This window comes from Lissotriton helveticus, chromosome 1_1, assembly GCF_964261635.1.
Source record: "Lissotriton helveticus chromosome 1_1, aLisHel1.1, whole genome shotgun sequence".
NCBI lineage: Eukaryota > Metazoa > Chordata > Amphibia > Caudata > Salamandridae > Lissotriton > Lissotriton helveticus.
Genome location: NC_136057.1, coordinates 384,669,078 through 384,693,260, shown reverse-complemented (window position 1 = coordinate 384,693,260; position 24,183 = coordinate 384,669,078). Strand labels below are relative to the sequence as shown.

Here is a 24,183-nt window from a genome sequence, read left to right as displayed (position 1 = left end):
TCTTGTCCCGCTAGTTCCTATTTCATGGTGCCCGGTGACTTGAATTGCACATTCGAACCACTGGCCTCTGACGACCTTATAGGAATGGAAGATGAGGATGACAGATGGGGCATACCATCACTGACACTACCACCAGTCAAGAGATGGTCGCCGTTCGTTATCCAATTAAATGCCCTAGCATTAGAATTTGGATTAAGGGCTGTCAATGGGCGCACAGTTTCGGATGCTCTAGGAGCGAATACATTCAACAGGGTTTCATGCCCCACTAGAATGAATGAATGAAGGCAATCCTATAATGCGCAGAGTTAGCCCGTGGGCATCAAGGCGCCTAACAGAAACAATTCCCAAAAGTATGTGTACCAGGAGCCAGCTTATGGATATGCCTCTGAAAAAAGCCATGTTTTTAATGCCCTCCTAAAAGGACCGATGGCGGGTTGTATTTTTAGTTCCAGGGGAAGGGTGTTCCACAACCTAGGGGCCACAACCGAAAAGGCCCTTCCTCCCCACCTGACTTTCCGAACCCGAGGAACAATCAAGAGGTTCTTACTGGCGGAGCGTAGGTTTCTACGGGGAGTGTAGGAGGCTAAGAGAGATCGAATATCTTCAGAGCCTTCTCCAAATAGTGCCCCGTAGACAAAGCATAGGATCTTAAAGGAGATCCTGGCCTGAATCGGAAGCCAGTGCAGAGTCTTCCTGGCTAGAGTAGCAGATGAACGGCTCGGGACATCAAGAATAAATCTAGCTGCCGCGTTTTGAACAGTCTGCAGACGTTGTATCAGGCCTAGGTTAATGCCCGAGTAGAGTGCATTACAATAGTCTAACCGGGAGGTAACCAAGGCCACTACAGTCTGTTTACGGGCTTTCAGGGAGAGGTAATGAGTGATTTTCTTCAGGGTCCTAATGACACCCCAGCAGGTAGAGATCGTTCTGTTTACCTGCTGGTCCATGGCAAGAGAGGAATCGATCATTACACCCAGTTTCTGGGCGGATTTGGTGGGCCGTGGGCACTCTCCGAGGGATGGGGGCCACCAGTCACTTGACCAGGCATCCTGGTCTCCCCCGAAGATCAAAACCTCGGTTTTCTCCCCGTTCAGCTTCAGTGAGTTACAGATCATCCACCGTCCAACTGCCTCCATGCAGTTCCTGAAGCTAAGACGGAGGTACTCACCGAGTGGGAGAGAGAGACCAGGATTTGGGTGTCATTGGCGTATGACACCACCTCCATCCCAAAATATCGTACCAACCTGGCGAGTGGGGTCACATATATGTTGAAAAGGGTGGGGCTTAAAGCCGACCCCTGAGGAACCCCACAACACACAGGTTTAGAAGGGGACACAAACTCTCCTAACTTGACCCTCTGCTCTCGCTGATTGAGAAAGGAAGACAGCAGACTGAGTGCAAAGCCCTCTACCCCAATCTCCCTAAGACGCGATGTTAGAATTGAGGGAGATAGGGTGTCGAAAGCTGCTATCAGATCTAGCAGGACCAATAGAGTCGTCTGCCCTTGATCAACCTTTGTGCGAATATTGTTTACGACCACAGTGAGGGCCGACTCAGTACTATGGTGCAACCCATGCTGCGATGAGTCCAGGAGGGTGGTAGAATCAAGAAAGGCAGTTAGGTGTAAGTTGAGATGAGTTTCCAACATTTTTGCTGGAGCCGGCAGCAGTGATATTGGACGGAAATTCTTTAAAATGTTAAAATGGGCTATAATATCAAGCTGTAACTATGGCTTGTTATATTTACTATTAATATTTAGCTGCTACACAGGAAGAGTTGTGGTTTGTACTTGGAAGTTTGATCTATGTGCACTGGACTATGATAAGTAGTCAGCTCTGGGAGTAAGCAGTATGCCTAACCTGTGCTAAGTAGATACAAGACAGAGGAGGATAAGTGCATTCTCTCTGTAGTATTTAAGCACAGGTTGTTTTACTTCTGCAGAGCGGGGTCTCACACGTCCTGAGACAGGTCCAGGAGAGGTGAGGTCTGTTCCCCGGACAGTCTGGGTGAGTAGAGAATGTCCTTACAATGCAATATTTTGGACATGTGCTCTTTCACGATTAACCTTTACAGCGGGGTCACTGTGTGATTTCTCTATTGTAGATGTAATGAATACACCAGATGTCACAGAGGAGATCTAACAGACGTTGGAAAATATATCCTTTGCTGTTATAGAGTAATAATCAAATGGTTATTGTTTTTTGTTTGGCACATTATTTGCACCCTATGCAGTAGCATTTCTATTCAGAACAGAGGCCCTGAAGAAAGCCTGGGTCCCTTTTCCCATTAGGCTGAAACATGTTGGCCCCAATGCAGATATTTGTTTAAACTGCTATGATATTGCGCTGTTCTTGGCTTTAGCAGGAAGGGACCTTTCCTATTAAAAATCTTCTTTAGATTCTCTATCCTATTTTAATTCACCACTCTCATTTTTTGCACTGCACCTTATTCCATCTGATCAATATCACTTGGTCCAACAGTGATTGCAGTTCGGAACCCTTATCCACCATAGGGTACGATCTTGGTCTCAATAATCCAGAGACACACGACCCTAAGGATGACCAAATGATAATATTGATCATCACAAGTCTTTGATGGGAATCCTACAAAAGGTTTTTTGATTTACAGTCACTGGTGGCCCCATACTTTAGGTTTTTTGTGTTTTGTCAGAAATATTCAGTCTTGACTTTAACCAGATGTACTATGTCAGACGTTGGGTTAAGTAAATAGGAATTTATATTATACTTTCCTGTAGAGACCCCTAGGTTTTCTTGTTGTTCATTTATCTCTTTAGAGGGGTACAACCTAGGCTGGTCTATAAATATCCCTCAGACCCTCCACTAACGTATTGTCATTTGTGAATCCACGATCTTAAACAATTCCCTTGATGAAGTGAGGGAGGCCGTAAGGTTGGAGAAGTAGAATCAACTATATATTGGTCGATAAGAGACTCTGGAGACAGGTGGTTGATATGATTATTGTCCCATCAACCGATAGTGACCATAATCCACTATCCCTCTCTATGATGGATGTGTAGCCTAGTGAGATATGCCGTTCCAATACTACCCCCATGATGTCAACAAAAGAGGTCTTACCATCAAATTGTAAGAGGTTTCTCAAATGGCCAAAAGTTGCTGTCAATGAACGGAAAATGCTAGCTCTCAGGGAAATCTTGAGCGCTCAGACCCCCAAATTGTTTAAAGTATGTACGGAAAAAGATGGGTTCTCAACTGTTGGGGATGTCTATGTCGACACTATTGACCACATAGGTTCCCTCTTTTTGGAATCTTTCCCCTCAAATAAGATATCCATGGTTCGTAAATCACCAGAAGCATGGTACAATAGGGAGTGAAGACGAAAAAAGACCTCTCTGATATCTGCTATTAAGAACTATAATAATAGTGAGGTTCAACGGACTAGAAAGGAGTATAGACGGGCTATGGTCGAGGCTAAGAGGGCCTGGGAGGAATCTCATTGGACAGACTTGAAGGCCGCTAGTCTGTCTAAAAATGGTGACTTGTTTTGGAGCCTGGTTAGGAGATCTAAGGGTCGGGAATCTGACCAGATCCCGAACCATATCACCAATCAGGAGTGGCATGATCACTTCAAAAAACAATATGAGGGAGTTACCAACCTGGAGCATCGAGAGCCCTTTTGCTGCCCCCTGTCTCCCGTCCCTCTCGAACCATTTCAACCAATAGTGGCGAGTGAGGTAGAGACAGCCATAAATAAGATCATCCTGGCGAAGGCCCCGGGATCAAGATGGTCTACCAGGCGACTTATATCGCGCGAATCCTAAAGAATGGGCCACATATTTTGCCCTCTTGATTAACGCCCTCTTGGAAGGGGCACCCGTCCCAGCCTCTTGGAAGGGGGCAGAGGTAATTCCCATCTACAAGAGGGGCTCCAGGGGGGATCCTGCCAACTATCGTCCCATCAGCCTTATAGATGCTGGTCAGAAGGTAGTTGGCAGGGTCCTACTGGAGAGGATTCTCTCCTGGGTCGGGGAGAACAATATCCTGTCAAACTACCAGGCAGGGTTTAGGGCTTGCCCAAGCACGATCGATCAGGCCTTCAGGCTGGCCCTTCTGCACTGGAAGGTGGTAACTATTGACAAAGGCAGTCTTTACCTCGCCTTTATCGACCTAAAGACTGCCTTTGACCTGGTCCCCCGAGACCGCCTTTGGTTTGTCCTACAGGAAATCAGGAAATAGGGATTTCCTCGCCCATCCTGAATCTCCTGGTCCGCATGCATGAGGACAACTATGCCTGAGTCAGGTGGGGTACACAGGAACAAAAACCAGAAAAAATTGCTGTTGATAGAAGTGTCCGTCAGGGCTGCGTTATGGCTCCAACCCTCTTTTTTTGTGAACGGGTTGGTCTCCTATCTATTAGAAATAAATGCAGACGTTCCAGTCCTGGCGGGTGATAGGGTGCCCGCCTTACTTTTTGCGGATGACACCCTATTAATATCTAAAACCCCTGCCGGATTGCAAAAATTGTTAAATAGGTTTCACCTTTTCTGCAACTTGAGGGGCTTGGTAATTAATACCTCAAAGACCAAGCTCCTCTACTTTAACCCTAGTAGGCTGGCTAAGACCACTCTCACACTTGATGGGGTACCCTTAGAGTGTGTTAAAACATTCGATTACCTGGGTATTAGAATTTTAGATAAATTAACCTGGAAACCACATATTGAACCATAAGCGGGTTGTGGGTGTTATAGGAAGAGAGCATCTCCCTTCAAGATCTAGGCCAATTGCTCCTGCCCTTGTGATTTATGCTGCCAAGGCCGTAGGCTCGGCACTATATGGTGCTGAGCTTTGGGGCTTTGAGAAAATTGATGATATGGTAAAGGCAGAAAATACATTTTTTAGAAAATTGGTCTTACTCCCACAGGGAACTCCAACCAAGCCACTATTGAGAGTGATTTGGGACGCCGCCCATTGAAAGATCTTGCCACTTTACATCCTCTCCTCTATCAGGCTCACCTGTAGCGTACACCTGAGTTATCTAAATACGCCGACGGCCTAAGAGAAGTGATGAATCTTGAGGGATCCCATAAGATTAGTTGGCTATCAAATATAAAAAAGTTCCTCATAGCATTGGGATTCAGAGCAGCCTGGGACTCAGGGACTCTGCTGAACAAGTCAGTCTTTAAAAGTGCCTACTGGGCTTCAGTTGACAGTCAGGAGACTAGAAACCCTGGCCTAGGTAGGCTGACTGATGAGTTTCGCTTACATAAACAGGTTCCATGCCTAGAATCCTATTTAGATTTTATTCAGAAACCCAGAGATAGGGCTCTTTACATCCAGTTTAGATTGGGCACACTTCCTGTCCGTGAATACACTAGCAGTTGGAAGCCTCCCTACCAGATACACTCATCTTGCCCACACTGCGATGGAGTGGTTGAAAGCGTCCCGCACCTTGTTTACACATGTATTGCATATACTAATACAAGGAAAAAATGGTTGAATCCTATTTGTTGGCAACTAGGAACCAGGAATCACCGCACTGAGAATACTGCGAACGGATACTAATACTATTCTGGCTTGCGGTGTGGCCAAATTTCTCAGTTGGGCATGGGTGATTAGATCAAAAAAGTTATGTCCCGGATGAAGATTCTTTTTAAACTTTGTTTTTAATTCGCTTCAAAGCTGAGATAGTTTAATCTATTTTTAAACTATGTATTGCGTGTTTTTACCTTGATGAATTGTTATTTATTGGCTGTATAATTATGTATGGGAGGTAAGGAGAAAGGAAAGGGGAAAGTCGTTTTTTTAATTTTTCCCTAATATGGTACTCCTGTCCATAATCTTATACTTTGTACCTTTCTCACATAATTTGTAAAATGCTTTTATGATATATTTATATCGAAATAAAGCTTTGATGATAATACTTTCATCTAACACTGCTGTCTGTAGCTGGGGGTCTCACCTGAGCTGCTGATCCTCTGTGTAGGAGGAGGTTCACTCTAAACAAAAATGTAGGCAGTCAAAACATTGTGGATGCTACAGTGATGAACATGTCAAAGTGATGATTGCTTATAAATATGGTCAAGACTGTAATAAGGAAAAAGATAAGGTGGTTCTTGCTTGATTGCTTACCGGTAATATTCCTTACTACTATTTCTCATACAGCATATGCACAGTCCAAAGTCGGAAAAAAACTATACATTGGATAATTGGATGCGGGTGACACCATTTGTTACTGGCAAGCAGTATTTTCTGCCAAGTATACAATGAAATTCATAGATGCATGTGGCACTCAGAATGAAATAGTACAAAACGTGTGTGAGAGAGTAGGCTATTCATTTGGGAGAGACTGATGCTACCAACATGATATCACATAATTTTGTTGGGTTGCACAACACTTCAGTGAGAAAAGCCTGCTCAACCCCTAGTAGCTTTCGCACAAGGAAGAGGTTAATGGGTAACAGGTCCAACCAGAACCAAATAACTTTAAAATTTAACACCCAACTCATTAACATTTCCTAACCAACTAAGGAAAAATCGAGAAAATGTAATTACCAAAACAACATAAACTGGCTAAATATGAATTGGCGGAACTAGGAATATTGAAAAGAATATGTCAAAGAACTGTCCATAGTACCAACTGGGTTATAAAAACCACTTAGTCTAAACCTAAGACACTTTGAGGTGACTTACCTAATGAATGAAAATTGTTTTTTCTCTATATGAGAGGGCATTTTTCTTTGACAGATGATACTGAAGTGTACTAGACTGCAGTTAGATAGGACATAATGGGGTCTCTGGAGCCACCCATTTTTAGTCATTGATCAGGGTGATGAAAATATACACTGCAGCCCACATGTGTCATTTTTTCTTCCACCATACGATTGCATCATCTCCACTGGCTTACCATGGCTTTACTTGAATGTCAAATAAGCCAATTGGGTGTAATCAGCTGTACCTTATGCCTATAGGGACAGAGCAGTCATACTGTGGCTTTGAATGGCAGTTTCATAGTGCAGATTCATAATGGCAGCAAAATTCAATGACAAAAATTGTTGGCTTGGAAATAGGCAAGCTGGATGAGGCAGGCAGTCCTTACTGGTTCAATAAAACATACGGGGCAGAATTACAAAGAAAATGACGCACTTTCACTGATACACCATTTCAATTTTGGAAGACATGAGAAGAAATGAACATGTCTGCCATTCTCGTGTTGAAGTAGCTCCCTGATCCCAGTCTTTTACCATTCTAGAACGTGTGCTCCTAATTGTATAATTAGGTTAGCACAACCTGCGCAAGATCTACATTTGAAATAGCATAGCAGAGTATGTTGTCATTGGGCATCACTAAGGGCCTGATTTTGAGTTTGGCAGTAAGGGAACCACAGTCGAAACAGCATTGGAAACACCATCACCGTATTTCAATGTTGGCAGTTTGCAGAACGAAAGACCACCAGAGCATCGCCGCCACTACCAGCCATTTGCCAACCGCCTTGACGGTGGCATGAGTGAAAGCAGATACCACAGGACAGTACAGAAAACAATTCCACCATCTGAATTACAAAGTGACTTTCTGTCAAGCCATCTGTGGCAGGGAGGCCCCCTGCTATGAATTGGCAAAAACGAAGGAAACGGGATGCAAACTCACTCATTTCCTTATTTTTTCTTTAGTCTTTGACATGGGACCGTACGTCCAGGCTCTACTTTACAGCAGCAACTTAGCCATGAAGAAAACAACCCCGCCTTGGCTGAAATTCAGGTGAGTCCTTTTCTCCCTTTACTCCCAATGAATAGACAGAGCACATTTGGTCCCCAGTAATGGAAATGTGCTCGTACAATATATATTTCCAAATTTATCATGCATATGTGTACATGTCACACACCTACCTGCATTGACATATATGGAACTATATATTGTGAATTGCTGACCTTTAAGGTGGATCAATTACTTGTGCATCTACAGAGTCGTTACATCTGACTGCTCTGTTGCTCCCAGCCATGTCAAGCAAACAAGCTAATTTGAGTGACTTTCTTCGTTTTAATGTTTGCATGGGAAATGGGGCAAATAACGACTTTGTGTACAGAAATACTATAGATGTGTTCCATTTGCTCGGTCCTCAGGATTTCCAGCTTGGTTCTTGGAGTTTTTAGTGCCAGAGTTGGGCCACGAGAGCCTATGTGTGACCAGTGTCGATTGACTTTGAGCTGTGTGTCTGCACTGATTTGTACATCTGGCAGTCATCTGCATTTTTAGATATGGTTCCTATTAGCATTGCTCTAGTCAGTGTTATCAAGGCAATACATTAGTATGTCTTACTTCCATTTGCTAAATTTAGATTGATTACACATAATTTTAATAAACATTTGTTTTCCGTGGCGTTGTTATTTTTATAAGTTCAGTTCAGATTCCTTTAAAGTCTTCTTGAAGTGTTCGCATTATTTGCAAAACCTGCCAGAATGGAGAACACTCCTATAGGTGTTTCCCTCCTTCAACTTCTAAGTTGCTCCTACGAAAAGAGGAGTCGAATGTCTGACGAAAAAGTGGTGTACATCTCACCGAAGGACCATTTTGTATCTTAGGAAGGGGGAGCAAGATTGCGATACTTCCCTTCCGCATAAATCTAGAAGTTGTGGGAAAAATGTTTTACAAAATTCCAGAGCTAGGTGTTGAGAAGTTGAAAAAGCAACACATTACAGTTTTTCAGACTAGTTTTTCATTAAAATGAGTGAAATGTAAATAGCATATTTTTTCACTTATTTGGATAAGTATTTACTTTACTTTATTCCATGATTAATAAAAATCTTTGCAATAACACTTTATATAAAAAAAAATACAGGAAGAATTTCACAATCATGAGTTATACAAAAAAGCTGTTAAAATCGATAAAAGAAAATTCAAAGGATGGACGATAAATCTATACAAAAATGGTACAATGAGTTGCAAATGTTTGAAAAAAGAGACCGTTCAGCATTTACTAAGTCTTTGTTGGTTGAAAAAGAGTTTTCTTAAGGTGCAGGAGCTCGTCTTTATGAGTCTAATTCAATCGCTGGTCTCTGGATTTTGGATCGTATTAACTGTTTTCATGAAGCGCACTAGTCGGCAGGCCAGTTGGATATTTTCTCCTTTAAAGCTGATCAACAAGGCTTGTCTGCGAGTTCGCACACCGTATTGATTCCAGAGCTGGATTAGTAGGCCCCTTCGGGCACTGTCTAGGGCTTTGCAGCTGCATAACAAGTGTGAAACGTCCTCATTTGGATTATCGCAAAGCCTACAGTTGGAGTTGGATTCCAGGCGTTTCCATGGGGGAAGATGGACTTTTGACGGGATTACTCCCATCCTCAGCCGCAGGAATTCTTCCTTCGCCTTCCTTGAAAAGCTGGTACTGAGGTATGGTTGGGGTGAAGCGCTGGTGTAGCTTTGTATTATGAACCACCCATGTGATCTCCTGGTTAACGCTGCTTTATCTTCCTCCATAGAGAGAATTTTCCCTGATTTGTTGACCAGGCGCTTAAAGCACTTATGTGAACAGCTCGACTCCCAAAGGTCTTTTAATGCAAGGGATGTTATAGCTACTTGGAGGTAGGCCATTGCAGAGGATCCCTTGTTTGTCTCCAGCTCTTTCCAAAGGTGGACGTTCAGGGAGTCTGTTACAGCGTGCCTAACTTTGTACCAGTATTTTGCATATGCGCCCTTGCGTGCAATTTGCTGCTTCTGTAGACCAAACTCCAGTCTTAGCTGTGCTGGGGAAGTGTAAGGAGGGAGTGAGAAGAGTATTCGGAGTGTTTTGATAACCGTTTTATCTAAAATGTCTTCATCTCTCCCTCTCATGCATTCACTGCCATAAGTTAGTGATGGTAGCAGTTTTGCATGAAATATGTCCAGCAAAGGGATTAGATTTGGGCCCGCTATTTTGTTCTTGATATTTTTTAAAGCGATGGCCAGTGAAATCCCTCTGTTTTTTATTGTTATTGCATGTCGCTGGAATGAGCCGTTGGAATCAAAGCTTATCCCCAGGTATTTGTAGTCTTTAACTGTTTCCATTTTGAGATCACGCAGAGACCATTGGAACGTTTGCTTTTTTGATTTTTGATTAAAAACCATCACCTTCGATTTTTCCGTATTAATGGGCAGGCCGTTTTTTTCAGAAAATGAGCTAGTTGTGTTAATAAGATGTTGCAGGCCTACTGGGATGTGACTAATTAGTATCAGATCGTCTGCGTATAATAAATTCGATAATGTAAAGCCCCTTAGCTTTGGGGCATGATGGTTGCAGTCGTCCAGTTCTTTGGAGAGGTCGGACATAAAAAGGTTGAACGCACCCCTGTTTCAACCTTTTGTGGTCGGAATTTCTTTGGATAGATAGTTGCCGGCCCCCAATTTTATTTGGACCCTGGTGTCTGAATGCAGTAAGATCAGTAAGTTGAGGAGCTTGGCGTCCACCTCCCACTTTGAAAGTTTTGACCACAATTTCCCTCTGTCTATGCTATCAAAGGCGACCGAGTAATCAATATAGCACGCATATAATGATTTTTTATTTTTAATAGCAGCATCTATCAGCAGGGAGAGGGCTAGAAGGTTGGATAAAAAAATACAATAAAATAAACGCAGTTATTTTGTGGGGCAGTTTCCAGTAATTATGTACCCCTAACATAAGTGGATACAATTCTTCTAACTTTGCAAAGTCAAACAATGCACGCATCCCCCTGTTTCAGCCGGTGGAATAAAAATATCTCACTGTCCAATTCTATTCCTAACTAAAGAACCAGGCTGACAATGTATTCTGCTTAGAGCTGCAACTTTAAATGTTAATTCTGAAAGTTAACATGTCCATCCCATTTCCACATAGGTGGTTTTAACAAGCTGCTGTTAAAAAGCTGCCGGTGCTGTTATAAAAAGCCTCCGCACCTTTCTCTCTCTTCTCAGCACAAATCCCACATGCTGTGTTGTGCCTTCAGCCAGCTCTGTGCCCGGCTGCACAGCTCGCCTGCATGGCTTGGAGCTGACGGTGGCCTGGGCTGCTCCGGGATGCGGTGACAGCCTCCTCTGAACGGTGACGGTGGGCCGGGAGCATCCTCTCCGCTGCCACCAAGCACAGGTATCTTGCCTGTCATCCTCGATTACTTCCCTCTGCCTGGATCGCTTTCTTGCGCTTGGTTGGCCTTTCAGAATAGAGTTAGGAAGGAGCCTCCTCCCGGAAGCCCGAGGGCACGCGGCAGGTCACGTGAGTCACACGAGGGGCGTCAGCAGCAGTGTGTGCATCTGTGGAAAAGGCCAGCAGAGGAGACGGCTGAATCACACGGGGGTAGAGGCGGAGTGGGCGGGAGAAGGCTGCTTCATTGAGTGTGCCCCAAAATCAGAGCCTGTCCCGGTGAAGGAGAGAAGTACTGTGAGGGAAGGTGTGAACAGAGGCTACATACACTGGAAAAATGTACTAAGCTTTGCGTTGGAATATGTAAATACATAGGTAATTAGCATAAACCAGCGGAATGTGCACGAGTTATTGATGATCCCTAATTAAGGCATGGATGCTAAATGTTGTCAAATAACTCCAGCAGAGCTCTCGTTAGCTACAGAGGCTAGTCTGGCTATGTCTTCACAAAATGTGCACCATTGAAATTTTGGTGCAGAGGGGCATAACAGAGGCCCTGCTGTGAGGAGGGGGGGGGGGGCTCCCAGGGTTCCTTCTTTTGGAGGGGACCTCCTCACCTCCCAAAGCCATGCCATTGCATGCCTTGCAGAATGCGTGCAATGGTATGGACTAAGAAATAGGTAAACGCTTGGGAAAGTCACACTTTCTTGATCAGGCCACCTGCAGCATAGGGGGAACCCAACCCTTCAGTGTGACCCCATTGAGCCCAAGATTTAATATCTGTGCCACCTGTAAGATAACGGGGCCCCTCTTCACCATTTTCCAGGGGGTCCCCATCATTTTGTGTTGCGCCACTGGTTTGGTGCCATCAAAGTGAGAAAGGTTGCATCAAAAACTAGATTAGAGCGATCATGTGTTAGAATGATACATTGAGGAAACACCCCTGCTACAAGGAAAAAGGTAAATGTGACAAACACAGCTGTGCAAAACAAAGGCAGACACCTCGGCAAAGTCAACTTGGCTTTAGGTCACCAAATTGAAGTGTACTTGAGGAGCAACAGGTCATCCAGGTTGTGAAGGAGGCGGGGTGCTTGTTTCATCTGAAGGCGGAGTTGGTCAGCGGTGCGTAGGAGCGCTGCACAGGATGGAAAAGGCCAGTTATAATTTCATGGGCATTTTAAATAGTGCTGAGTTCTGAAGGGATGGGGGCAGGAATCGACCCGAGTGCTTCATTCTGGGAGATTGATGGGCGCGTCTACCTGCTCACTTATTGCTCTAAGGGGCCACAGCTGGATGATGTCATGTGCATCTCAAAATCCAAATTACATCATCAAACATCATTAAACAAAGCTGCATTCATGAGTGTCTACTGTGGCTGATTGTCATAAATGTGGATCTGGGTAAAGAGAATCGTTGTTAGGTCAAGCCTGGGCTGTGCATGTGCTGCTCTGAGAGGCATACTCTATTCAGGTATGGACTTGAAGCTCTGCCCTTATTTTAATTGGCTTGTGTAATTGTCCATTGTCAACTGTGGCTTTTCATTGGTCAGTCGGCTTAGTAGTCCCTCCTTGATATCGCCTTTTCTCATATTGTAACCTCCCATGAGGAAACCCCCTGCTACGTGTGTTGTTACTAGGTAGGCTTTAATTCCAGCCTTCAAACACTATTTTCTCAAATAGTTTAGTCCTGCCTGCTGTGGACATGTTCTCTCCTAACGCTTTAAAAAAAAATCTTTATAGCATAAGCGCCGAACGTATTTGCAATGCAATAGGTCTCGCATTTGCGAGAGTTTAAGCTCTTGGCATTGTAAATGACAATGCCTTTATTTGTCTGTTTTAAAAAGAATACATAAATATAAGCCACTTACAATGACAAAAGCTCAAACTCTTGTAAATATGAGACCTATTGCATTGCAAGTGTTTGTTTATAATGAACACTGGATGCCCCCTTAAGGGAACTTGCTGCTCTCCACCTCCTGCACACAGATGTTACAAGTCTCTCTGAAACTCCATGACTAGAGTACCAGGCCCAGGAGGTAGTGGAGTCCTCAGATCCTCGACTCCCCTTTCGACTGTGCAACTTGCAGGAGGCACCATTGCTCAATGTCCTTCCACCCTTTTACAGGTGTTTCTTTCACTATCATCCACGAAGGATCTGTTCATGTAAGGAAGGTACAGGTGGCAAGTTCAATGGGCATGTAGGAGGCACAACACGATTCAGACATTGCCATCTGTTCGTGAGACATCTAGATGTATTAGCTCATATTTGGTTATGAATCATATTAGTGCTCTATGGTGGTGGTTGATGGCAGCCATGTTCTCCCACCTTTGCCATGCGTAGGTTAATTATTAATATTTTACTTAAAACCAGTTCTTTTCACATTTTTTACATTTACATTTTTCAGACAAATGTATTTTTCAAATTGTCCCTTTTAAACATTCATGGTCTACTGTTTTCAAGCTTTATATCGCAGTTCTATTGGTGTAATGTTATGAGGAGCATATGGTCTTGGTTCTTTCATGTTACTGCACAGAGTAGTTTAGCGTCATTTACTGACATTGATTTTTCATCTATTTTAAAAGATCATGCAACATGCAGCAGTCACTGTTAAGTTTTTATTTCAGCAAACTTTCGTTGCACTAGATAAGTAAACCAACACACTGTATCCTTTAAGTCCCATGCTATTCACATAACCACAAGCTGTAACTAAAGCATGGCAACTGATGCAATCTATTTCCTGTGGGGTGAGCCTTTCCATTAATTCATGGTCTGTCCAAAATCTCTCTTACCTGGCTGTCGAGGCCCAACATCATTAGCATGGAGAAGAAGAGAATTGACCATAGAGAGGACATCGGAAGCTGCGTGACCGCTTGGGGGTAGGCAAGGAACGCCAGTCCGGGACCTAGCCAATGAAAAAGCATTGTCAGTTGCGCTCTTTGCTGGATCTCAGGTGCTGTAGTTACAGGTGCCTGGAAGATGAAAATCAAGCAGCGGCTCGCTGACTCTTGCAATGATTAACATAGTCACATAGAAGCAGACGGCTCCTTTGTGTCTGCTCCATTCTGCCTGGATATAATTCCCAATAGGAACCACGTCAAGCGCAGTGATGAATGGATAAGGTATTCTGAATGTTTACCAGACAATTATGGCAACAGCTGCTGGCGGGCGCCTGCGGGAATCCATCGCCTGTTGCCGCCTTGCATGGCATTTCAAGGATGCATGGGCCCACTTAACCGATATTTCCCCAAGGAAAACTACTCAACCCCGTACTGCTTGCATACTCAGTGACTTCCTCTATCTATTTACCTGGCAGGCTGCAAAAGAAAATAATCAAGCGAGCAGCACCCACCTCTGATTTATACCAGCCTGGCCTTTTCTGATTGGTTCACTGAACATATTTGCTCTAGATCCATCCATTCCCATTAAACCTTTATACAGCCTTGTGGTTGATGTTTGGAAACTCTCCTTGCGAGCTATGCCTGTTGAAGAAGGATAAACCTGGATCTCCCCATATCCCAAGTCCTTTAAGGGCTGAGATTTGACCCAAGGACCCTCTCAGCAGTGTTCTGCTATGTGCTTCTACGAAGGGAAATCAGAAACCGCCAGTAAACAACTGGTGAGATCAGCTGAAAAGACCCCAAGTACGATCTAGGGGTGAGCAGTGTTTCAAAGTTACGTCCACTGCAGCCGGGGATTCTTCATCCTTTATTTCCCCAGCTCCCGAGTAGGGAGTGGGCAGTCATTTCCAGATTTTCAGGATAACTAATGACTAGTTAAACTATAGGTGCTTGGATTCTACGCACGGTTACCTCAGTTTGACAGCCTGAAAATCTGGCCTGGATCAGTCCACCACTGACAGACTTTGGATAACCTTTCTCTGGAGAATGAGCCTTCACCTTAGTAGAGAAACTCTAATGTGCCAGTGTAACCACAAACCACCAAGCATTCCTAAAATTCTGAGGTCTGTACATTGACTTCAATGAAACCTAGATGCATTGCTTCAAACTCCACGGATGTTAAATACCAGTGTGCTTATTTCTGACAAACTAAACAATCTTTAGGTACTATGGGCCATTTGTACAAAGCTTTTTTGGAGGAACTAAATGGCATTTGCGACCACATAAAAGAATATTTTTTAAATGTACTAAATCCAAATTGCGATTTGTTAACTTGCTACTGAATCTAAATTTGGATTTGCGAATCAGTATTTGGAAGGGGCGTGTTTAGTGCATCCTTTCCCAATACCAATTCACGGTGCTATGTATTAATGTTTCGCAATCAAGTTCACATCCTGTTGTCCTTTACGGAACACAGGCTGCATTTAAAAAAAAGTTGCTTCATTTAAAAGTAATCAGAGACAGGGTAGTCTGTTGACCCCAGCAGGCCACCATCCTTGTGATTGCAGTTATTCCTAGTGGGTCACAAAATGCGACCTACTTCATTAATATTCATGAGTTAGGTCAATTTGTGACCTCACTAAGAATCACTATTTTTAAATATATTCTTTTTTACATTAGGAATTGCGATTTCCAAATTGTGATTTGGAAAGAATCGCAATTTAGGAATAACAATTCCTAATTTTTGTACAACTGGCCCTATGTTAAGATTTGGTTCCCTGCTGGCATCACCTGCAGTCCTGAGATTAACTCTGTGGCTATCTTTCACATATAAAAACTGCAATTTACCATGAACTAAAATTATCCTCTGGAGATGTCCAGTGTCACTATAGTACACCATTTACCTGGTTGATTGACTGATTGATTAGACAGATGGATGGATGGATTGATGCACAGAGGGATGGATACCCCCTTGAGTGCTTGTGAAGAGCTCAGCTTGTCATGAGGCACAGTGCAGCTGCACTCATGACGAACTGAGCTCGTCACGGCCGTTGGAACGTTCGCACGCGGGGATGATTTCCACGCTGTGCTGAACTTTCCAAAATGGGTGTGGCTGTGACGAGCTCAGCTCGTCATGAGTGCAGCTCCACTGTGCCTCATGACGAGCTCAACTCGTCACAAGCACAGCGGCGCCGCGCGCGGCCCTCCCCCCCCCTGCACAGTGGGGAGAAAACACCCCGCAGTGAAGGGGATAGAAAGACCGATCAGTCTGGGGCACAATGCTAATTTGCTCAATTGTTTATTGAGAGGAATAGTACAGAGGCATATAGACTGATGGATAGGTAGAGCTACAGAGTGAAAGATAGATCGACAAAGAGATAGCTAGATAGATAGATAGATAGATAGATAGATAATAGATAGATAGATAGATAGATAGATAGATAGATAGATAGATAGATAGACAGACAGACAGACAGACAGACAGATAGATAGATAGATAGATAGATAGATGTTTATCTAGTGAAAGAAATAAAAAGACAGGAGGTCAAGGGACAGATAAGAAAGACAGATAGTGAAAGCCAGACTGACAGATTAACAGACAGGACATGGCATAAATAAGGAAAAGGCTTACATTAAAGATGAGCGAACCCCCTATTATTATACAACCAACTCTCATCACACTGTTTGGCACATTCAATTCTCCATATTCCATATGCATTCAATACTAAAAGCAATCCCTTTTTGCTACTTTTTCACATTAGCATAGCAAATAGAGAAAACATATTTAATCATTTATTGATGTTTTCTTGTAGTGTGAATTAGGACCTAGTGTGTCCGATTGCTTTGCACTTACGACTGTACATGAATATAATAGTCTGCAAAAATAGGGTTAATACGGGAATTGCAGGAAAAGAAGGGTTGCACTAACATAGTAAATTCAATAAGTAAGATACCATGCGCTGGTGTCCCGTAGACTGCTGCCCTATTATTATTGCACCCACATAAACGTATATATACAGGGTATCGAGAACCAAGAAGCTCTTGGACCACAGTGAGTTACGAATATATGATGTTACCACGATTTAAAAAACAACGCATGGCTTTACCACGCAAATTTTACATCGCAAATGTCTTTACCACGCAGAATAAAAGAACGCAGAATTTTACCACGCATAAAAGCGTTAGTAAGCATCCAATGTCCATTATGCCCAAAAATACACTAAAATAAACATAATGAAACGGATAGGCAAAAAAAATATGTCTTCAGAAGTGAAATTGTTTGTCTTTTGTCACTTTCACTGACCCTCTAAAAACGTGTCCCCAAGCAAGATGGCTGAATAATTCGTCAAAGAAGGTCACTTGTTAATTTGTAATACACATTTTAAATTACACATTCAGTCAGCATTTGTCATTGTTTTTAATTTTTGATTCAAAAACATATTTTACTTTTTTTTGTTTTTGTTTTTTTGGGGGGGAGACCCCCCCAGACCCCCTTTTCTAATTTTTCCCATTACTACCCATGCCTTTTCTACGTATCACGTTCTTAATTTATGCGTGAAAACACTTCTAACAAAATAAAAAAAGGACTTTTTTTTTTACGTACACGCAGAACGTATGAAGGTTGACCGGAACGTAACTTGCGTGGTAAAGACGATCGTGGAAGGCAAACACGTAGAAAAGACGTTTACGTGGTAAGTGCCCCGTTGTAAACGTTACGCGTAGTAATGCCTTTGTTGTAAATGATGTTTCCCGTTCCAAGCAGCCCATGACAAAGAAATGCAACCAATATTCGCTATTTTGATTTGTAACCACTTTGGTAGCATGCTTACAGAAGGGAAGGAAGACTCATCAAATAAAGATCTTCAATGGAGCAAAAGTAATTTTCTTCAACAACCTTACTGGTCACGCAGAATAATCAATAGCCTCACTCAATTAGGTGGGGTTGTGAGAACGGAGTGCTATGTATCCATAAGGCGTACATCAGTCCCCTAAATGAATGTAAAGCTAAGGTCTGACAGAGAAGTTTGAGATGTATTTGCTGAGGACAAGGATTTCAAATTGTTTTTTAAAAAGTAAAGAATATCATTTCCAGGTTTCCCTGGGAAAAGAGTACCACACCCTAGGGCACAGTCTAAGAAGAATTGTTCAGAAGTGTAGTTTTTTCTTTGAAACTGGAATTTCGAGTAATAGTGAGTCTGCATTACGAAGTTAGCAGGAACCATCGGAGAATTTCAGTTTTGTACCCAGACAGTGCAACTGATCCACATGGATGATTTTATGAACTATGCAGGCAAGTTTGAACAGGATTCCCCCTTAATTGGCAGCCAACTCAAAGAGCTGAGGATGGTGGGGGGAGGGTGATGTAATCAAATTGGTCGGCTCCTGAGGTCACATAAGCTGCAGCATGTAAGGAGACTTTAAGAGGAACTACATGAATTTTGGGAATGATGGATAGCATAGTATCCCTGCAGTCTAACCTGGCACTTGAATGACTTTTTTAGGCCTTGTTCAGGTAAGAAGCGGAGGATGCGCTGAATGAGTTTGAGCTCATAATTTGCATTTCTTGCCTGTGTGTGAATGTGTTTGTGATAATCCAGTCTATTGTTAAAGTGAAAGTGAGCGATTTTTTAACAGTGAAAGCAGTCCAGAATGTTTGTGGAGTCTAACCATTCCTGTACTGATGTAGATGAGCCCTGTGGCAAAAGAGAAGGAACTTTGGGCATCATTATGATGCCGGGCTGACTGACGCCCGGCATCACAGCGGACTGGGGACCACCGGACAGACAGGTGGCGGTCGGACGCCCAATTATGATTTGACCACCCTGGTGGCAGTCGGAAAGTGTTTTTTCTACCTTGGCTTGTGCTGCGGCCTAAGAAAAGAACCGCAGCACAAGCCACAGTTGAAAAAATTATTTTGTGGACATCCAATCACCATGTGCCAGGCACCATGGGATGCCTGGCACATGGTGCATGGATGTGTGGGGGCACTACATGTGCCCCCGGGCTACTTAGCAGTGGCCCACAGGGGGCGGGTGCCTTGTATGGGGCCCCCACAGTCCGTTTCTGCCTGTCTTTTCACAGTGGTCGAAATGCAATGAAAATGCAGTCAGAAAAAGACATCAACTGCCGCAATGTTAGGATACTATTCTGACCGCTGCCATGACGGGATCTTTGATCCTGTCGGAACGGCGGTCTTTCACCCCGACCACTGTGGTCCGACTTCCTGCATCCTAATGCAACAGTAGTACTGTTGGTCAGTATGTCGGTGGGACCGCCATCAACAGCCTGTCGGTGGTGGTCCCACCAACATCATAATTAGGCCCTTTGTCCTTAGAGTGTTGAACTTGAGATAGGGTGTCATCATCTAGGACTGTATGTTAGCTAGGGTTGAAGCCAGTCAAGAGACATGAAACTTTCAATTACAGCTGGGTGTCATCAGCATGTTGGTGATGGTATATTCCTGATTTTTTTAATGATATTACCCTGTGGTTCAAAGTAAACATTAAATAAAGCAGGGGCTAAAACAGAGCTATGTGGTACCCATTGGGATACAACTACTGAATTAGACAATGTGGGATACAATTTAATCAATTGTGAGTGGTCGACTAGGTATTATTTGAACCAATCCAGGACTTTCCCTTCAAACCCCATGCAGTCTTTTAAGGTGTGCATAAGGATATCATGGTTGACAGCATGTAAATAATGGCACCAAAGCATGAAGTAAAATTAAAAGGCCTTGGTGAAAATTAAATAAAAATTGAGTAATTTGCTTAATTTGGGGATTTTGCGTTGCCCATGTCAAATTAAAAAAAATTAGGCCATTACACCACTGTGTGTATTTTCACATGCCTTGTCTGATAAAATATCTTTCTGCAATCACTCTATTTGCACTAACAATTTACCACAAATGCATAAAAAGAATAGACTGCAAGTGGCTGTTGTTCGCAGGGCCATATTTTGTGTGAATTATTAGTTTAGTGCGATATGGATTCTTGTGTCAAAAATTGACGCAAGGAAAATTCCACTCTAAAAAAATAGCACTGGGGTGGCGTGGCTAGCAGCCATCGAGAATGGGCGCCGCCTGAATCAGCTCCCACTTCCCCGACATCTATTCTGCCATATCCTACGCCATCCAATGTACCAAGCAATTCCGTAAGGATTGTACCTCATTCCTGCCCCCCCCCCAGAGGAATCTGGACACACCAGCGAGTGTGGGGGGACTCACATCGTCTTGTCTGGTGCCTCTCCTCGGGAGGAAATGGCGGCTCATAAGCATGGACTAATAGAAGGAGCAGCATCTGTGATGGGAAGATCGGACCTGCGGCACTCCGGCGCGAGTCGGTGGGGGCCCCCGCGCCGGGGGTGGATCGGTGCTGCCTCCAGTAGCGACTGCGAAGGGCAGCGACTTGTATTGCGGCTGGTGGCGGAGAGCCTGAGCGGGGGCCGAGACCAACAGAGGCCCCGGCTTCAGGGCCTTGCCATTTAACCGCGTTGCGGTCTCTGCAGCCCGGCGGCGACGGAGGTGTGCCAGCTCCTGCCTGTGTCATAGGCGGGTGCCGGAGTGTTCTGCTGATCCCGACTGGGCGAATCAGCTGTTTCTGGCTGCTGCGACGGAGGTCGGCGGTCCGCCGGTGAAGAAAAGTGCTGAGGCACACCAGGCGCTGGAACAGGCATTGGGGGCTAAACTGAGGCCCCGGCCTCTGGCCTACACAGGTGCATATCTAGTCACGGGTGCCATAGCAGAGGCGCTGACTATCGGGGCTTCCGTCCTGCTGGATGGTGCAGGACACCCAGAGTTGACTTCTAACTGGAACCTTGTGGTCTAATACTGGCTGACCACCCTGAGTGAGTACCGCCTGGCTGCTTTGTTGCGCACGGGGCCCTGCGGACCTGCTGAAGTGGTGAAGGGGGGCATCCGTGGTTGTGTCCTGGGCCTGCATATGCAGGGGTGACTGTGACTGGATGGCCCACTGACCGTACATCCTGGCTGGAGTGGGATTCATAGCAACGATCGAACATATGGTTCAGGCCAACTGCAATACATAGAAGTGACTCTGGGGCATTCACTGGGTGTAGTGCCTTGATGAGAGGAGGCAGTTGATGGTACAGAGGGGAGCTTGAAGCCGGAGGTGGTCGGACCTAAATATTCCCTACCACCGGACTGTACTTGTGCAGTGTGTCATTGATATCACCTGCGGGGCCAAGGTACCGGCAACACACAGGACACGGTTGATCTAAGTGGGAGATGTGGCGACTGAATGTGGGGCCCTAGAGCTGTTTTGACCCCGGGCTGAAATGTCGGAGTGAGGTGCTCAAAGTTCCGGTCCCGAAGGTGGTAAAGTAATAGGGTGACACGGTAAGACTGTGGAGACACCTCCTGGTGAGAGCTGGCGGAGGCAACTACACCATATTGATGAAAATTGCGCCGAATGCAGAGTCCAGCCTGGATGCCCTGTGTGTTGGGGCCGCTGTAGCCAGACGGCGACTCCAGAAGTGAAACACACGATCCTAGTCACTCTCGCCAACACCTTGTGGCTGCTTTTCCGGTGCGGCCCCGTGTTCTCACCACGGGGGGCCAGATACTAACACGCTTCCATGGCAACAGGAGGAAAGGGACTTAAGGCAAATGCCCAAAAGCAGCCTGGGCCAAAGCGGGAGAGAAGGGTGATTCACCACAATGAGAGAAAGATGGAGGGGCGACCGCCTCTAAACAGGGACCGGAGCCAACCCTACACGAGGTCATAGCGGCTTTCAACTGAGTGTATGCTTCAGTGGACTCGGTCACGGTGGAGGTCTTTCTAATCAGGGCAGACTTCCAGAAGATGGACGAGAAAGTCAAAGAGCTTAAGATAGTCACTGGTGCCCTACAGACAGACACGTCAGAACTTCAAACGCAAATGCTTGCAATGCAAAAGAAGCAGGAGAGGATGTCACAGTAGCTCGATGATTATGAAGGCCGGGCTCGCCGGAACAATATCCGAATTTTAGGGGTTCCGGAAAAAACCGAGGGGCCAGCAGCAGACTTGTATGTGGAAGACCTCATCACAAAGCACCTAAAGCCCAAGACTCTGTCCAGCTACTTTTCCATTGAAAGAGCCCACAGAGTGCCTAAACCGGGAGCGCCCCCGAGGCCTCTAATTACTCGAGTGTTAAATTACCGAGATAGGGACATTATCCTGCAGACATTGTAGTCCAATCCCCCGCTGAAAATAGATAACTACGAGGTGGCTTTCTTTCCTGATTTCACAGCCAAGGTCCAGGCGCGGCGTCACAGCTTTCAGGCGGTGAAGAGGGAACTGCGAGACCGGGAGATGAAGTACGCAATGCTCTTTCCTGTGAGGCTGAGGGTTGAGTCGGATGGCAACTCGTGGTTTTTTGACTCACTGAAGGCAGTCTGGCACTAGATGGAAGCCTGGAACATGGTGGGGAGCCAAAGACAAGATCGCTCTGGGAGGCCTCACCAACACAGAGGTAGCCGAGCGGACACTGGGAAAATGGGCCCAGCGGAGGAAGAGGGCCAGCCCAAGGAGCAGGAGTGATGACCCTTGACTGTACTGCTGGAGAGTCGGTGCCCAACTGAAAGTGCAAGTAGGGGGATTGGGTGGGGGGTTGCTATACCCATCAGTGCAAGACTGGCAAATGCAAACTTACGGAAAAGTTCAGTTTTGATGGGTTCACGATGGGTTCCATGATGTGAGCTGAATTGTGGAAGGCTAAAGTATAAGTTAATTGTGATGTGTTTAGGCAGGGATGGGAGCTGAGCACCCCATGCATTTTCAGCATTTTGGGGGGGGAGTTGCACTCTGCCATGTTCGGGAGTGGATAGTTCTAAATCCACGGGCAGGGAGGCAGGATGGGGGGCGGAGGTTGAGGAATTGGGGGACGGGGTGTGTTTGTCGGTACATTGTTCTATGGGCAAGGGGGCAGGGAGGGAGTCGGTGGGACTGGACATTGGGGATGTTTCTTTCTTGATTGTTTTATTGGTAAGCATTGTGAAACTGTGATTCAGAAGCATGAAGTAGCCATGTTGAACACTGGACGGCAGTTGTTGAGTGGGCGGGTAAAAGTTTTTTCTCAATTTGCTACAATCCGAGTACTAGGGAATTGTGTGATACATAGATATGGAGGGGGATAGGGACTGAACACTTTCTATAATGACCTGGAATGTTAATGGTGTTGGGGATAAGAGTAAATGAGGGATTATGCAACATTACCTAAAAAGACACTCACCTGATGTAGTCTTGCTGCAAGAAATGCATCTCGTAGACGAGAAATCCATGGCCCTCACCTGATGGGGATACAGACTTATAATGCATGCGGACTACACCACGGGCTCATGGGGACGGCCATGTTGGTTAAAAAAAAGACACCCCTTGTTGTTCATAAGACATGGGCGAAGGCTCAGTGGGATGGCAGAGACATTAACATAATCTCAGTATATCTACCGCCCGATCTGGGTAAGGTAGCACTGGAAGACCTGGGAAGTAAGCTGACGGGACTCCGGGAAGGCACACTAATAATGGGGGAGACTATAACATCACATTAGATGACACTGTTGATCGCCACCCACCGAAGTCTAGAGAGAAAGCTAACGACCTAATGGCTGATTTCGCGACAGCACTTGGTCTAACTGATGTAGGTCGTGCACTTCATCCAACTGGCGAAATGTTCACGTACTTCTCTAATGTACACCGTAGTTTATCACGTATTGATTACTTCTTCACACACCTATTCTCGTTAGGTAACTTCGCCCAGTATAAAGTTTCACCCTGAGGCATATCGGACCATTCCCCGGTCTGGATGGAATATACGCACTGGGAACCACGGGCACGCACCACTATTGTTCTTAACCCATGGCTCCTACACATACCGGATATAAGGGAGGAACTCTACACACAATCAGAAAACTATTTTACTGAAAATGTGGGATCTGTGGACTCCGCACAAACAATCTGGGAAGCCTACAAGGTAGTTCTCAAGGGGCAAGCTTTGTCATTGAAAATGGGCTATATCACAAAAAAGCGTGAACTTCTGAACCAGATGGAGTCTAACCTCCTTTAACTGGAGCGGGAGCATGCACAAAATCCTTCGCCAGACACGAGTCATAGACTTCTATTGAAGCAGGATGAATCCAGGATGAAAACCAGGGAGCGCATGGTGGTTAAATACCGTGCCACCCAGCACAGACTCTATGAACTGGGGGATAGGACTGGCAGGACATTGGTGTGGTTGGAAAGGAGAAAGCAGGGATCCAGATGGGTGCACAAATTGACGACACCGG

At 44.9% G+C, this 24,183-nt stretch overlaps 1 protein-coding gene across 1 annotated transcript in view; it reads right to left on the bottom strand.

The window, feature by feature from the left end:
- LOC144809515 (sodium- and chloride-dependent GABA transporter 1-like) overlaps window positions 1-24,183 on the bottom strand; it is a 357,006-nt gene that overhangs the window by 45,396 nt on the left and 287,427 nt on the right. The window contains exon 9 of the mRNA XM_078673719.1: window positions 13,854-13,966. Within this exon, the coding sequence (XP_078529845.1) occupies window positions 13,854-13,966 (113 nt within the window). The remainder of the gene's footprint in view (window positions 1-13,853; window positions 13,967-24,183) is intronic.